The sequence below is a fragment of the Elephas maximus genome, chromosome 4 (genome assembly GCF_024166365.1).
Source record: "Elephas maximus indicus isolate mEleMax1 chromosome 4, mEleMax1 primary haplotype, whole genome shotgun sequence".
NCBI classification, from domain to species: Eukaryota; Metazoa; Chordata; class Mammalia; order Proboscidea; family Elephantidae; genus Elephas; species Elephas maximus.
Genome location: NC_064822.1, coordinates 37,970,303 through 37,987,422, shown reverse-complemented (window position 1 = coordinate 37,987,422; position 17,120 = coordinate 37,970,303). Strand labels below are relative to the sequence as shown.

The following is a 17,120-nucleotide window of genomic DNA, read 5'->3' as shown; positions in this document are numbered from 1 at the left end:
GAGTATATTCCACCCTTGGGCATATACCCAAAAGAATTGAAAGAATTGAGAGTAGGGACTCAAACAGGTATTTGTGCACCAACATTTAATGCAGCGTTATTGACAGTAACCAAAAGACGGAAATGACTAAGTATCCATCAAAAGATGAACGAATAAAAATGTGGTGTATGCTACAATGGAATATTCTGTCATAAAAAGGAACGAAGTTCTAATATATGCTATGATGTGGATGAACCCTGAAAACATTATACTAAGTGAAATATGTCAGATAAAAGAACAAATATTTTATGATTACACTTTTATCTAGAACAGGCAAATGCATAGAAACAGAAAGTAGATTAGTGGTTACCAGGAGCTGGGGGTAGGAGGGATGGGGAGTTTGTGCTTAATGGGTACAGAGTTTCTGTCTGGGGAGATGAAAAAATTTTGGGAAAAAATAGTGGTGATGGTTGTACAACATTGTGAGTATAATTAATACCACTGAATTATACACACAAAAGTAGTTAAAATGGCAAATTTTATGTTACATGTATTTTACTACAATAAAATTTTTAAATGGATATTTATAATGATGACCCTGGAATACTGTAAGATACTCTATAGAATAACAAAATTGGGTAAAATTAATATAAAAACAAAAAGAATATATTCTAATTTTTCTAATTTCCTAATTTTATTAAAGATAATAAGGGATATCCGCATCTATTTTTCTATGTCAATTAAAAATATGATCCTACAGGTTTTCAGTGGGTACCTCTCTACCCTTGTATTCATCTTAGCTCTGCATTCTGCAATCTTGATATGATATTTATCACAAAATCAGACTTTTAGGGTTACAAAGGACCTCTTCTCATTCATTTTAATGATAAAGCAACTAAGGCCCAGAGAGGTTTTGTGGTTTTCCCATTCATTAAAACTTAGTGAATTCAGAATCAGAAGTGCCAGGTTCAAGTTCTAGCATTACCTCTTACTATGTAATCTTGAACAATTTAATATTCATAATCCTCAATCTCCCTATTTGTAAAGTTGGAACAGTATTACAGTAAAACCTGTGAATGCCAGAACCTGTGTAAGTGGAAACCTGTCAGAGAAGGAAAACTCAAAACACTTTCCACTAAAACAAGCAACAGAAAAGCGGTAAGGTTGCAACCTGTCAAAGTTGAAAAACTTTAACACCCGGAAAAACAAGGCAGTCCCATCAAGTTCTGGCTCTCACATTCCACTGTACATTAGTTATAAGGTTTTAATGGAAGTAACATGCCATAAATTACAGAGCACTGTTATGGACTGAATTGTGTCCCCCAACCATACCAAAAACCAAACCCATGGCGTCAAGTTGACTTCGACACATAGGGACCTTATAGGACAGAGTAGAACTGCCCCAGAGGATTTCCAAGGCTATAAATCTTTATGGAAGCAGAGTAACACATCTTTCTTCCATGGAGTGGGGTGGCTTTGAACTGCCTACCTTTTGGTTAACAGCCAAGCACTTTTCCCACTGCGCCACCAGGGCCCCCAACAATAACCCAAAAAAACCCAAACCCAGTGCCATCGAGTCAATTCTGATTCATAGTGACCTTGTAGGAAAGAGTAGAACTGCCCCATGGAGTTTCCAAAGAGTACCTGGCGGATTCGAACTGCCGGTCCTTTGGTTAGCAGCCATAGCACTTAACCACTATGCCACCAGGGTTTCTGCCCCCAACAATAGGTATTGTAAATCCTAACTCCTCTACCTGTGGAAGGAGTCCCTGGGTGGTGCAAACTGTTAAATGCTTGACTACCAGCCTAAAGGATGGCAACTGGAACCCACCCAGAGATGCCTTGGAAGACACGAATCTGCTTCCAAAAGGTCACAGCCTTGAAAACCCTATGGAGCAGTTCTACTTTGTTTAACACATGGAGCTACATGAGTTGGAATCTACTTGATGGCAACTAACAACAACATCATACCTGGTGGATGGAATCCCATTTGGGAATAGGTTTTCTTTGTTATGTTAATGAGGCCATATCAGAGTAGCCTGTGTCTTAAGCGAATCACTTTTTAGATATAAAAGAGCATATTAGGTGCAGAAGGAAAGAAGCACAAATGGGGAAAGACTGATGCCACGTGGCGATCACAAAGGAACCTAGGAATGGAAACTAAAAGGGACAAGGATTTTCCCACAGAGCAGACTGAGAGAGCCTTTTCCTAGAGCCATTGAATTTGGATTTCTAGTCTCCTAAACTGTGTTGTCAGGATGGATCAGTCCCTGGAGAAGGACATCATGCTTGGCAAAGTAAAGGGTCAGCAAAAGAGAGGAAGACCGCCAGCGAGATGGATTAACACAGTGGCTGCAACAATGGGCCTAAGCGCAGTGATGATTCTGAGGATGGCGCAAGATGGGGCGGTGTTTCCTTCTGTCGTACGTACGGGCACTATGAGTCGGAATCGACTTAATCGCACCTAACAACAACAAACTGCAAGAAAATAAATCTCTGTTCACTAAAGCCATGCATTTGTGGTATTTCTGATACAGCAGCACTAAGAAACTACGACAAAAAAAAAAAGACAAGCATCACATAAACGTAATTATGTACATGACAAAAATTTGCACAAACCTTCTGAAGTTCATCAAGTAACAGACTTTTCACATGTTCTACTGAGGCTAAACGTGTATTCACTCTGACAGTTGTGAAGGATGGAGGGTGTGACAGGTGATGTAGCAGAGTTTGGAACTTTCTTTCAGCTTCTTGTTTACCTAAAGAAGTTATAACCTGAAAAGAACAAGTAAATGTTTCAACTTCACTCTATGAGTTAAACGTATTAAGCGGAACATGTTTCTTACACATTTGTTCTACCTAATGAGATATCCTTTAGCATTTTTCAGTTTCATTTCATTTTCTTGTATTGTCTTTGTGTTATTAAAACTAAGGGAATGGTAATTCTTGGGTAAAATTGCTCCAACAAAATACCTGATGTAAGGGGCTTAGAAAAACAATGCCTAAACTTCAAAACATTATTAACATTGAGTATATTAATATCTCCTACACTTATTAATGTAAATCCAGGATTTTATTCTACTTAACTTGCAATGCATATAACCTGTTAAATCATGTCTGTATAACTATTTATTTGCTAACCTCATATCCTGGAGTGAATTGGTTAATAGCCTTTTAAACACCAATGTTTGAAGAACAAGTAACGCTGATACTTTCATCCAAAGATCCCCCAGGGCATCAGCTTTTTAATATGGTATTATTAAATGTAACCAAATAGATACAGTCCAAAAAGATGACAACAAAGATACCTGCCAGAAATGAAGATATAAAGACTCATGCAACCATGGTTCCCTTATAATTAACTGAAGCTTTTCAAGAGACACATATGTGCCCCATTTTTCTCATCTTTCACAATACCCTGTCCGGCAGAATCTTCATGAACCACTCACCATACTACTAATCCACCTGCCTACAAATACTAGTACTTTCTCAAGAGTCAGTTTGATTTTATTAAAACCAAATATTCCTTCCCCTTTGATAACTTTTACAAAGGGATGGCTTTTCTTTTCGCAAATCGTATAGTTGGCAGAGGTAATGTCAGAAAAAGGTATTTGAATTTTCTTTTATAAAATCATGCTCATCATTTTAAAAATTGCTGAATGTCCTATTGCTCTTAATATGCTCTTAATACTTTAAGTCTCTTGAAACCAAGAGATACTTTCTTTCTTCCAGTTTCTTTCCTCAGATATATTTAGATCCTTAACATAATCTTTGGAAATAAAATGAAAAAATCAAATCTAAAGGTCATGGCTTCAGTAACATCTTCAAAAATAATGTTTAAGCAATTTTGAGTAATAGAAAACCAAAAATTTGGATAAAGTTGCCTAGAGGCAGCGTGGTAAAACTGAAAGAACACAGGCTTTGCAATGGAAAAGAATCAAAGTTCACTGAAGACTTCAATACACACTGGGCACTGCCAGTAGCAAGGAAACCCTCGTGGAGTAGTGATCAAGAGCTATGGCTACTAACCAAAAAAAGGTGGGCAGTTTTAATCCACCAGGCGTTCCTTGGAAACCCTATGGGGTTAGTACTACTCTGTCCTTTAGGGTCACCCTGAGCCGGAATCGACTCAACGGCAACGGGCTTGGGCCGGTTGCAAACAGAATCAACACCGTTAAAGATTTACTATGAGCTAGGAACCATGCCAGTGCTTTCACATGTTTAACACCCTAAAACAACCTTGTATGGTTAACCACTCCCAATTTCAAAGAATAGGAAACAAGGGTTAGTGATGGGGACAAAACCTCTATCAAAGAACTGTAAAATGTAAAGGTCTGCAAATCACTTAGCAAAACTGACAGCATTTAAGAGGCACTCAACAAATGTAGTATCCAATCCACCTGAGTGCCAGGGCAAGAGATCTAAGAAGCCTGTGTATCTTCTTTATTGAACTTGAGTTCTTGAAGACTGGAACCTTTTCTGGTTTATCTTTGCACCCGTTTGGTGCCATATCTATTGCCAACACGTAACCAGTTTTTTCCCTTCTTTCTCGTTCCTGAGCGTTAAAAGTTATACCCCATTCACGTTTTATCTCAGCAAGCATTAATGTAACACCTGTATATAGATAATAGTCCCTAGATGGTGCAAACGGTTAAGCGCTGGAGTATTAACCGAAAGGCTGGTGGTTCAAACCCACCCAGACGTACCCCGAAATTGGCTCCATGACTACAATAAAGATAATGGTATTTTTTACATTCCAAAAGACAAAGGATAAGAAATAACGGCTGTAAAGATTAGATTTACTTTTAGATTGTTTTCTACTTTTCGAGAGTTTATTCGAATTTTTGCAAATCATCTAACATCTTTACTATATGACCTACCTACCTCCTTATTCATAAAGCCCTCTTTGAGGTAGTTTTCAACCTCAGGTCTCAAAGATATTTTAGGGAAAACAGGCATTTTTCCTATTGTTTAAGTTTCCTTCGAGACAAATGCTGGAAAGTGGTGCGTTTTTTTCTTTCCAAACGACAGCGAGCAGAGTCTTGACAAACGAATGGCCAACCACAAAGTGCCAGAACGACCAGAGAGGCCCAGTAAAATGTGCCGATCCTGCGGAGTTAAATTTGGAAATGCGAGGGCACATCCATGCTTTCTAGACCTTAACCAGTTTACAAGCTGCTTCCTCGCCTGCACCGCACCCGTCCTTCTTCCTCTTTTATCGTCGCTCACGGAAATCACTGTGAGGCAACGCCACTCACGTTGCAAGGAAGAACCAAATGAAAACGCTTTATCAGCGAATTCGTAAAGAACTGAGCGTATACTGAAAGCCAAGGCAGCACTAGCTCTCTCAGGAACTCAACCTTCCGTTCTAATTTCCAAAGCGGCGCCCCCAACTTCTCGGCAGAAAGCTGCTTCCGGTACGCGTCACTGCCTGTACCCGGGAAATCCCCGCCCCGTCCCGGCCCTCCAATCCGTAGCCGGAAATCGCCACGACGTCATGTCTCCCGAGGTTCCGAAACCTGCGGAAGCTCCTAGCATAGGGCGGAAGATGAGTGAGACCTTCAGGAGAGAGAGGCAGTTTGCGGGGGGGGGGGGGGGGGGGGGGGGGGGGGAAGGATTTGAAAAGGAAATGGGGATATGGTGTGGGTTGAGTCGAAGACACTACTGGCCTGAATAAGGTGAGTCACCCAATTACTGTCATGCTTGGTGACTTGTAAGTGGACTGTGAGGCCAAAGACCTTATCAGCCACCCTGTGATTTCATGATACATACAAATCTGACTTACGTTGTGAATAGGCTTAAATCCTTGCCTGCCTTATTTAGAAAATCGAACTTTCACACCTCCAGCTTGTCCAAACACTGATAAAAAAGTAGAATTTTCAGGATTTGTTTTGGAAAATTAAGGTGAAACCCCATCTCTCACTCTGAATATATTTTCTCACCTGTAACTCAGAAAGATTGTGCTAAGAGCCTCCCAAGCCCGAGGTCGTCAGGCTTATAACTCTGAATGTATCTGTTGGTTTTCGGTTTTACCTGAGTATTAATGGATATTAACACCATTAACCCAGCTTTCAAAAATACGAGTTACGTTGTTCAGCCTGCTTACAAATGGCAAAACTGCCTAAAGAAACTCACGATTAGATCTGAAACATGAAGAATCTAAGGACTAAGGTTAAAAAATCAACCAAACCCATTGCATAGATTCCAACTCATAGCGACCCTGTAGGTCAGTAGAACTGCCCCATAGAGTTTCCAAAGAGCTCCTGGTGGATTTAACCTGCTGACCTTTTGGTTAAGAGCCGTAGCACTTAACCACTATGCCTCCAGGGTTTCTAGTGACCTTATAGGACAGAGTAAAACTGCCCCATAGGGTTCCCAGGGCTGTAATTTTTACATAAGCAGATTGCCACATCTTTGTCCCACAGAGCAGCTGGTGGGTTCCAACTGTGCACCTTTCAGTAAGCAGTTGAGCATTTTAACCATTGCACCACCAGGGCTCCTTGGACTGAGATTAGTAAAGAACAAACTACATAGGTTCTGGAAAGGAAAATGGTTATGATTTATGAGTATGAAGTTTAGCAGAGATCCAGATCTTTGTAATGGTTAAGAATATGACCTTTCAAATTCCAGTTATTGCACCTCAAGCAAATTAAGTTTTTTGGTACAGTTTTCTCAAGCAAATTTCTTAAGCAATTCCCTTATCCGTTAACTAACTGTACCAAAAAATTTAAGTAATTTGCTTGAGGTACAAGAACTGGAATTTGATTAGTCTTACTAAAAAAATTTTTTTTCATAGTTTTACCAAGAACTAAAATAAGTTATTTAGTAGTTTTTATCCATGTGTAGGATGAATGGCTGGCTATAGGAGAGTGGAAAGTCATTCAGGTAGGAAAAAATAAAGTGACCCAAATTCTGATATGTCAAGGGTTAATTTACCTATAGATGTGGCATTCTGCTTCCTTAGAGATTTATGGCCTTGGAAACCCTGTGGGACCACTAGGATAGGAATCAGAATCGACTGGATGGCAGTGGGTTTGGTCTTTTAACTCTTCTGTTTGTTTTTATCTAGAGGAATCAAGATTTCAGATGTGTAAATGAAGTGTCATGGAAATTTGTGTAAGAGGTACCACCACCCTAAGGACTCGAACTGTAGCAAAGGAGGATACAGTCGTTTCTAAACTACTTTTTTAGAGGACTTGTCCAGGGAGAGGACCTGCAAATTCAGAAAAGTGGATCAGCTTCAAATTTCACCTGTGATTGGACAATTTACCATTCACTGAGGAAGGACAGAATCAGCCGAGCCCCTGAGGATTACATGTGTTCATGAATGGTTTGAGCCATCTATCAGGAAAAAGCATGTATCACATGTGAGAAAGCTGGTCATTTTGAGGGCTAAGTACAGAATTATGACCTAAGTCACAGAATTAAGGGTATTTTAAACGGGTAGATGTTTTGAAACACAGAATATGGCTTTTCTTTATGAATATAAATAACTTCATCAGAGTTACCAACATACTCTCCCTTCAGACAAGGATATTAAATTACTTTTGTATTACCGCTACGCCACCAGGGCTCCTTTTCCTTTATATCGGAGGTTAAAACTTGCCTTTAATATCAGAAAATTGCAGCAAATTATCTCACATCTAAGTCTTGAAGGGTCTTCGAACCACAACATTGGTAGGACATCATAAGTCATACACAACTCTTCGTACAGTTAGTGAAATAGACATTTGGGAAAGTTAAAAGGCCACGCTGCCAGGGTAAAATCCTACCGCCTGACTATAGTCTTTAGTCTTTTTAGTTAAGCTGGCTTCTTCAATTAAACTGGCTTCAAGGGCACTCTGTTTCCTTTCATCCCAGGCTTTGAAGCTTTTCATTTTGTTAGAACATAACCATGGAAACGAAAATGAAATTGAAACAATGATGTGGAAAACTGGCTTAAATATACGCGTATTTGGGATCCAAGGACAAACGCAATGCTTGGCAAAGATCTTGGCGCCTTGATCTACAGGGTCGCTATGAGTCGGAATCGACTTAATGGCAACGGTTTGGGGCTTTTTTTTTTTTTTTAAGTTAATCTCATAACTGAACTTTGTGGCTGTAGACATACCATGGCTCGTCTCCCAACCAATTATATTCAGAATGAAAAATGACGGCAGAACCCCAAGGCTGCCTGCCTATACGAGGTAACAGGTAAATTGTGAAACACTACTCGCTTCTCTGCAGCAAAAAGGTGCAGTGATTGCTAAGTTAAACTACGGTCTTTCCCCGCCCTTAGATGCCAGGAAGGCACTTGCCAGACACCGAACTCAAAAAAGTGGCACCTGCAAAGTCGTCTGAACGATAACATAACCAGAACGACTTACTAAGGCTCAACTCCCCCACTCCACCCGCACACCAACCGTCCAGACTCCAGCCAACGTGGAGCCCGCCCGCCGGAAGTGAGACCAAAGCAAGCGCCACGTCGAAAGCGTGGGCGGACGTAAGCGCGTCGACGTAATGAGCCGTTCTTCCGGCGATGGGTGGTCCTGGGATCTGAGCGGGAGGCGGAGCGGGGGCGTGGCTTGGGCCTGGTTGCTGCTCTGGTGGGTAGGTGGGTTCAGACCGACGGGACTACGGGTCGGCGTTAGGTTCAGCGGTTTCAGAACAAAGGGCTATCCGGTAGGGACTCGGCGCGGCGCCTTCCGACGGGTAGTAAAGTGGTTCGTTGAGGCGTCTGGACCGGCCAGTGCCTCGCGTATCGGGATTCTCAGTCGGCTCTCCCTCGGTTCCTCACAGCTAGCGCCGCGGTGGGGGCCGCGCGGCCCAGCGGCACCTGCTGCTGAGGGACCCCGCGGCCCGCCCAGGTGCTCATGATGGGGCTGATCTTCGCTAAACTGTGGAGCCTCTTCTGTAACCAAGGTGAGAAGAATGGAGCTGCGCAGCGGCTGGAACCCGAGCAAGCGGGTCTGGCCACGAAGGGGAACAGCCGGAGGCAGGGCTGTCGGTGGACAGAAGCATTCTGAGACGCAGAGAAGTGACCTAGTCAAAGGGGTCGGTAGAAACTGTCTTAGAGTTCGAGAATAGGCAGGAGAGACGTGATGTGTGGGGAAAGTGAGGCGCCCGGACTAGGAAATTTTGGATTTTGGCGAAGCCAAGCGGAAAAGCTCTTAGAGGCATTTTCGAGGGCCTTTTGCGTCTTTAATTAAGCATCTTTTGTCCGTGTCTTGCCCTGGGATAAGTGTCGGCCCAGGAACCTATCAACTTTCTTAACTAGTGTTGCTTCGTTTTCCGCTCTGCCTTCTAAGCCTTTGCGCCTTCACGATCTCTTTGATTTCGTGTTCTCTTGTTTTCGCACGTTCTCTAGTACTTGGGAATGCGTTGTTTTGTTCAGATACACAGGTATCCAGAAATCTTCCTTCTAAATCCTTCATTGCCTTCTTGGATGTTAGAAAACTAAATGGTTTCGGCTCTGTGTGGGATATTACGTGTCCGTAATTAGGCTACAGCAGATTACTGAGACACCTACAAGTAGCAAGTCCAAAGGGACAAGAAGTTGCAAAACCTGTTCCGAGTCAGGGAGAAGATGTGGTATCTTTTGAAGAGACAAAAAACTAGACTGGAAAAAAAAAAAAAAAACGACTGATAGTAGGTAAAGTTTTAGGCACTATTTTGACAGAATGTTTTTTTGGTAGTTGAAATCTTTTTTTTTTTTTTTTTTAATTCAACTAGCTACATTTTGCATTTAAGACCCGGACTTAATTTATAAATACATGTTTATGATAATGTCAATTTGTTACTACTGTTGTGGGTACCATTTTGTTAGACTTAAAAAATCTCGAAGAGGATAACATGGCTTTAGTGTATTTGTTCTGTTGATTACTGTAAGAACAGTAGTCTTTTTCGAAGTTATAAATAAGTAAGTGCACACATGTACATTTATACATGCACAGACATTAATGTATGTGTGTATATATGCAGTTACCATGGATAGATGCCAGTTTTTCAAGTGATTTTGAAGAGTGGGCATGGGCACAGTTTACCCCCTTTATGGATGTTATTCCCAAATTTAACACATTATTTTTCAGCAGTTTATACTTTTTTAATCCGTGTTACGTAAATTGCTACATAAATCAGTATTTTAAGACATGCTAAAAGGTATAAAGATAATTCAAAGGTCACCTGTTTATCTTTCCCTAGCCTAAAATATTACCAGAGTAGTGGAATCTCCCTGTGTACCCTGTCCTGTTCCCTTTTCTCAGCTCCCTGTTTATCCCTGCTGTTTATCATCCTTTTGAGGCTTCTTTAATCTGACTAGAAGGGAATGAAAGGTGAAAAGGGAAAATTTAGGAGATGATGAAAGGCATTCGTGGCCCACTTTTAATACTCACGTAATTGTTCAGGTCTCCTAAATGACAATTTCTACTTAGAGTTTTTTTTTTTTTTTTTTTCCTTTAGCTTTATGGTTGAAAATGTAGAACTAGGGGTTATTTTGTCATTTTATTCTCATTTATGTAAGTAACATTTACTCACAGGCCATAAGCCAGTCTTCAGAGTTAAGCATAAGAGATACAGAGATTTAAAAGAAAAATGATATATGCCTTACTTGCTCTCTCAAAGGTTAGTAAATAAGACAGATACGGGGGGAAAAAAAAATGCAGTGCAGTGTAGTGAATTATTTAGCATGTATCTATAAAAAATGTAGTCATGGCATCAAGAAAGAATGATGAATTTTTCTCAGGTGGTTCCAAGAAGACTGTGCAGAAAAAGGTGTTCTTGGACTTTAATGATGACTATGAATTTGCTAGGCAGAGTAAGTAGAAGGGGCCTGTTATCCTAAACAAAAAGAACAATAATGTCCAAAGAGGAGAGTAATGAAATTGCTCAGTACATTTTAGAAAGCTGAAAGGAGTTTAGTTTGGCTGTATCTTAGTTCACTTGTAGAGGAGTTAGGGAAGAAGGGGTTAGAGAGAGGGCCAGGGAAGCCAGATCACAGAGGTTCTTATATGTCCCATAAGACGTTTAAACCATGTGGAGCAAGTTGTGAGAATCATTGAAGAATTTTGTTACTGTGTGTATGTTTGTGGGTTTTTTTTTTTTTTTTTTTAAGCAGCGGAATAATGTGATCAGATCCCTGTCTTATTCCTATATCTACAAAATTAACTGCCAGTGTTAATTTGGATTGTGTCCCTCAAAAATACGTGTTTTAAATCAGCACAGTGATTGAGAGCTCTGCTGCTGACCAAAAGGTTGGCAGTTCAGTTCCTCCAGCCACTCCTTGAAAACCCTGTGGAGCAGTTCTGCTCTGTCCTCTAGGGTCCTTATGAGTTGGAATGACTCAAAAGCAACAGGGGTTTTTTGGGTTCTTTTTTTTTTTAATGCTTGTGGTTATAATCCCATTTTTGAATGGGCAGTCTATTATATTAATGAGGCAGGATTAATGTATAATGTATCTTAAGTCAATCTCTTTTGAGATGTAAAAGAGATTAAACACAAGGTAGAAGCAAAGATGGGGAAAAGAGATCGCAAGCCACATGAAGATCACCTAGGTAGGAGCAGAAGCTCCAAGAGACAAGAATCTTCCCCGAGAGCCAACACAGGGAAAGCCTTCTCCTAGAGCCTGAATTTTGAGATATAAAAGAGCAGATTAGGCAGAGAGGCAATAGAGCACAAACTGGGGGAGATGGAAGCACATGTGAGAATCATCAAGGAACCTGAGAATGCTGGGGTACAGAAGCTGAGACAAGGATCTTCCCCAGGGTAGACAGAGAGAGAGAGCCTTCCCCTAGAGCTGGCACCCTGAATTCGGACTTCTAGCCTCCTAAACTGTGAGAATATAAATTTCTGTTTGGTAAAGCCATCCATTTGTGGTATTTCTGTTACAGCAGCACTAGATAACTAAGACAGCCAGTCTCTTCCTTTTTTTCCCCCGCTGTATACATCTAAGGAACCCTGGTGGTGCAGCGGTTAAGCACTCTGCTGCTAAGTGAAAGGTCAGTAGTTCTAACCCACCAGCCACTCCAAAGGGGGAAAGATATGGCAGTCTGCTTCCATAAAGATTCCAGCCTTAAAAACCCTATGGGGCAGTTCTGTTCTATAGGGTCACCATGAGTCAGAATCAACTCAACAGCACCTAACAACAAATACACATCTAGTCCAGAGACACGCAATCACTAAATACTGGTTGTATAAGAATAAAATGACCAAGGCCCCACCTCAGATCAGTTAAATCAGAATGTGCCGACGTGGCCTGGGTGTTAGGGCCAAGGTGATTCGAATGTGCAGCCAGCATTAGTACCAACACAACAAATAACCCATTGTCGTCGAGTCGATTCCAGCCCTATAGGACAGGGTAGAACCAAGCCATAGGGTTTCCAAGGAGCACCTGCTGGATTCGAACTGCTGACCTTTTGGTTAGCAGCTATAGCTCTTAACCACTGTGCCACCAGGGTGAGAGCCACTAATTGACTAATGTACTCCTTTCTCTAATCTTTATTCCAGTATTTGCCCCACTCTCATCTTTTTTCCTGCAGCATTTTAGGGCCTCAAGCATCTTCTCATAAAGTTAGATACCTTTTGGGGAATAAGTATGCTAAAGGATGTATTGTCCAAATAAAGCAATTTAAAAATATATAATCAATCCCTTCGAGTTTTTATTGTTTAAGATAGGAGACTGATTACATTGACACACTTAACTTTTGAAGGAAATAATTTCAAAATCTGATTCCTTTTACAGACATCACTGTGTTTGTGTGTGTATGTACACACACAGTTGATCCTCATTATTCATGAATTCCGTATTTGCAAATTCACCTCTCAGTAAAATTTATTTGTAACCCCAAAATCAGCATTCAGGAAGGTTTCTTAGTTGGCAGACACGCACAGAGGGACGAAAAATTTGAGTCGCTCAACAGCTCGTGGTTCCAGCTGAGGTGGAACAGGGTGAAGAACTCTGCCTTTTTATTTCAGCTCTCATACTGTAAACCAGTGTTCTTTTCACTTTCTATTTAATGCCACGTTTGTGATTTTTTTTGCTTTTTGTTAGTGATTTTGCTGTTGAAAGCGGCCCCCGTTTCATGGTGCTGAAGTGGCATCTAGTGTTGCTCAGGGCAATAAGCCTGTAATGTGCCTTACTGAGAAAACACATGTTAAATAAGGGTCATTCAGGCATGAGTTACAAGACTCTTGGCCCTGAGTTTAATGTTAATCCACAATATGGTACATCCAGAAAAAGAAGAAGAATTTCACTTATCTTTACATGAAGCCGCTCGGGAAGCTGCTGAAGTAGCATCTATACTGCATGATGAAGCTGTGGAAAAGAGGGAGAAGCTGCTAAATTTGTTGATTCGTGAAATGACAGCCGATGGGAAAATAAATATAGTAGACCGCATTGTTTTAAGACTGAAAGCCAAAGAAATTTATGGTCACATTACCCAGAGTCAGGAAAATGTTAAACCCTTCTCAGCTGGTGTTTTGTTATGAAGAGATACAGTCATGTGCTGTATAACGTCCTTTCAGGCAACATCTAACTGCATGTACCTCTAAGGTTGTAACAGAGCTCAGAAATCCCCATCAGAGAATGGGACGTAGTAGATGTAACCAAATGTAGCAAATGAAACCTGATGCATGACTATACTGTGTATAATTATTTGTAAAAGTATGTATTAAGTATGTTGTCTTTAAAAAGAAGCACACGCAAAACAAGGTTATGTATTGATTAGCTAACTGAAACCTAACCTTGCATTTCCCTGAGAAGCAATGAATGATGGCTTAGTATTCACTAATTCGGTGTGCAGGCTACTTTAGGGAACATAACTACTTTGAATAACAGGAATGGAGTGTGTGTGTGTGTGTGATCAGTATCTTTAAACTGACCTTAAAAGTTGAGCATTTCTTTTCCTTTGTTAAATTTCTTTTTTTAACTTTATGTACGTTGGTCTTTTCTCTGTTGTGATTATCAGTTATTTCTTGTGTTACAAAAATTAACGACTGACGAAAGAAATCGTTTTAATTGTGGTTCACTTTCAAAACTAACATGACTTTTTAATTATCTAGTCATTTTTGTCTCATGACGATTTCATGTCATCAGTTGAGCACTGGTCTCTTTTTTTTTTTTTTAAATGGGTTTGTTGTTATTATTCACTTATGACTGCTCAGACTTTGTATCTCACTTTTCTGCCTTTAGCTTATCTGCTCTTATTCTGGCCTTTTTGCTGATTTTTGAACACACCAAATTAAAGCTTATTATCTTAGTGTCTTTATATCTGCTCCCTATTATCTGAACATTGTTCACGTGGTTAAGTCCCTTAATTCAGATTTCTGCTCAAGTGTCACTCTTCAGAGAGGCCTTCCCCTTATTACTCTATCTAAAACAGCCCTCTTCCCACCTGTCTTAGTTTCCTAGTGCTGCTGTAACAGAAATAACACAAGTGGGTGGCTTTAAATAAGTTTATTTTCGCACAGTTTAGGAGGCTAGGAGTCCAAATTCAAGGCAGGGGCACTAGGGGGAAGCTCCTTCTGTGTCTCTGTCCTTCTCTGAGATCCTTGTCTTAGCTTCTGTAACCCCAGCATTCTTAGGTTCCTTGGTGATTCTCACAAGTGCTTCTGTCTTCCCCAGTTTGTGCTCTCTACCTAATCTGCTCCTTTATATAACTTTTGAGATACAAAACATAGCAAAGAAAACCCTGTTCTCAAATGGGAATGCATCAACAGGTCTAGGGGTTAAGATTCCAACACATTTTCAGGGATAGAGTTCATAACACCACCCCAGCCTTCATGCTCCAAGTTGTCATGCTCTGTTTTTCTCAGTTTTATCATTACCTGTAATCATGTAAATTTACCTGTTTACTTGTTTGTTGTCTGTTACTTTCAATGGAAGTAAACTTGGGAAAGGATGGACTTGGTCTTATTTACTATGGTATTCCCAACGCTTAGGCCCCTGGGTGGTCTGAAAGGTTTCCTCGGGCCTACTAACTAACCTGAAGGTTGGTGGTCCCAACTCACCCAGCAGCACCACAGAAAAAAGGACTGGCAGTCTACTTCTGTAAGATAACACACAGTGTATCAGCTCTGCTCTGTAAATCATGGAGTCACCATGAGTCGGAGTCAACTCGATAGCAGTGGATCTTGTTTATTGGTTTTCCCAATGCTTGGCACATCGTAGATGCTCTTTTTTTCCAGATAAAGTTTTATGTTAAGGTAACATATACATAATATTTTTAAAAAGTCAAATAGTGTTAAAGCCTTAAAATGATGTGTAGCAATCAAATCTCTTTTAAAGATTTCCTTAATGATTTTTTTAGTGTATACTTCACTATTTTTTGCTTAATGTTTTTTCCCAGTGTATACTTCTGTATGTCTAAATAGTGTGCATACATGGAAATTTTAAACACTGTTTGTCTTGTGGGAGAAGAGAAATTAGTGCTTGTACGCCAGTTTTTCGTCCCTCATCACCACTACCAAAAAAAAAAAAAAAAAACCCAAACCCATTGCCGTCGAGTCGATTCTGACTTGTAGTGACCCTAAAGGACAGAGTAGAAATGCCTCATGGGGTTTCCAAGGAGCACATGCTGTATTTGAACTGCTGACCTTTTGGTTAGCAGCTGTAGCTCTCAACCACTATGCCGCCACGGTTTCCAAAACCACTACGTTCTTTATTTTCATTATTGTAACTATGAGATTTTGTTACTGCAGAGCCATAAGCTGCTATGATTACATTTCCTGTTTTTCTATGACTTTTTTTCTTTAGAGTAAATAATTACAAGATCTTCACATTGCTTTAGTTTCTGTGTGTGTGTGTGTGCGTATACACATTTGGTTACATCTTTTCACGCTATCCAAAATCCCCTCAGTACAATTTTTCACACATCACACCTGTCAGATGATCTCTTATTCCTTCCTACCCCTTCAGCCCTCCATCTTGCTCCAAATTGGACTTAATTCCCTTGATACCTGATGCATAGCTGTTCCGGGACTTCTCTTGCTATCATTCCAGGAATTTCCTTTGCTTTTCTGTTCTATTAAAATATATATCTTATCCTTGCTTTACTTTTATTTTGATGAGGCACATCCTTCAGAAATTTCTTAAGAAGGAGTTCATAAGTGGTGAATCTTAAACTTGAGATTCCAAGTGCCCAAAAACATATTGGTCTACCTATATCTGCCTTTATGTAGTATGTCATTTTCCTCTGCCTAGCCATCAAGATGTTCCCTTTGTCTTTGGTCTTCAGCCATTTGATCATGATGCACCTAGCTTTTGCTTTTCGTTGTATTTATCCTGTTTGAAGTTTTTCTGACCTTCTTGAATTTGTAAATTTGTCACATTTTTCTACTTACCCCATTTCACTAAGGCCATTTTTTTAGCTTGAGTTTCTCAGATCAGTTTTTTTTTTTCCAAATTCCCAAGTATAACCCATTAGTAAGTTAGGTAGCCAATTTATTGAATGAGGACCAGCACTTAAAAAGGAATGAGCATTCTAAAATAGTAGTATCAGAATGTATCTTAGTAAAGGTAAGTATTGTTTTGTGAAACTTTTGTTTCGGTTATGTATGTCCTGAGTCATGAAATAAAATGTATTTCTTACTGTGGTCATAGTCAAATTTGAAAACCATGGATTAGGTGTTTGTGCACCTTAACCTTTGCCTTCCAGATTGTAACCTTCTCTTGGACAGCATTTTAATTCCCTAAACCCTGATAAACCAAACCCAATTCCAACTCATAGTAGCCCTATAGGACAGAGTAGAGCTAGCTACCCTAAAGGGTTTCCTAGGCTGTAACCTTTATGGGAGCAGATTGACAGGTCTTCTTCCTTGGAGCAGCTGGTGGGTACAAAATGCCGACATATTGGTTAGCAGCAGAGGGCTTAACCACTGCACCACCAGGGCTCCTTTTAATTCCCTAGCGAGCTAAATATGTTAGCTCAAATTCAGTATTTTTTTTTTTTTTTTGAAGCCTTTCTTATTGCTTCTGTTTAGTCAGTTGGGGAACAGTAAGGCTCTTTGGTCTCTCCTTAGGCACTTAACCTCATCCTGGCCTGTGACTTCAGAATGTTCTACCTGCTTATGCTCTTGGATCATCTTGTTCTCTATGTATTTAGTCATCTTGTTTATTATAAGGTTGGTTTTCCTTTATGTGATAAACTGTTCTTTCTTATCGTTATAAG

The 17,120-nt window shown here is 40.2% G+C and overlaps 2 protein-coding genes across 5 annotated transcripts in view; one reads left to right on the top strand and one right to left on the bottom strand.

Annotated features, from left to right (window-relative positions):
- NSUN6 (NOP2/Sun RNA methyltransferase 6) overlaps positions 1 to 5,430 on the bottom strand; it is a 75,479-nt gene extending 70,049 nt beyond the window's left edge. For both annotated transcript variants that reach the window (XM_049881894.1, XM_049881893.1), the window contains exons 1-2: positions 4,864 to 5,430; positions 2,599 to 2,754 (exon numbers count right to left, since the gene is read on the bottom strand). In XM_049881894.1, coding sequence (XP_049737851.1) covers positions 2,599 to 2,754; positions 4,864 to 4,938 — 231 coding nt within the window. In that variant the 5' untranslated portion in view covers positions 4,939 to 5,430. The remainder of the gene's footprint in view (positions 1 to 2,598; positions 2,755 to 4,863) is intronic.
- A 2,053-nt stretch (positions 5,431 to 7,483) lies between these two features.
- ARL5B (ADP ribosylation factor like GTPase 5B) overlaps positions 7,484 to 17,120 on the top strand; it is a 33,312-nt gene continuing 23,675 nt past the window's right edge. Inside the window, exons 1-2 of one of the 3 annotated variants that reach the window (XM_049881896.1) lie at positions 7,484 to 8,172; positions 8,258 to 8,880. In XM_049881896.1, coding sequence (XP_049737853.1) covers positions 8,832 to 8,880 — 49 coding nt within the window. In that variant the 5' untranslated portion in view covers positions 7,484 to 8,172; positions 8,258 to 8,831. Of the gene's footprint in view, positions 8,173 to 8,211; positions 17,074 to 17,120 lie in introns of those variants that run through there. The other 2 variants (XM_049881898.1, XM_049881897.1) reach the window with 2 other exon arrangements.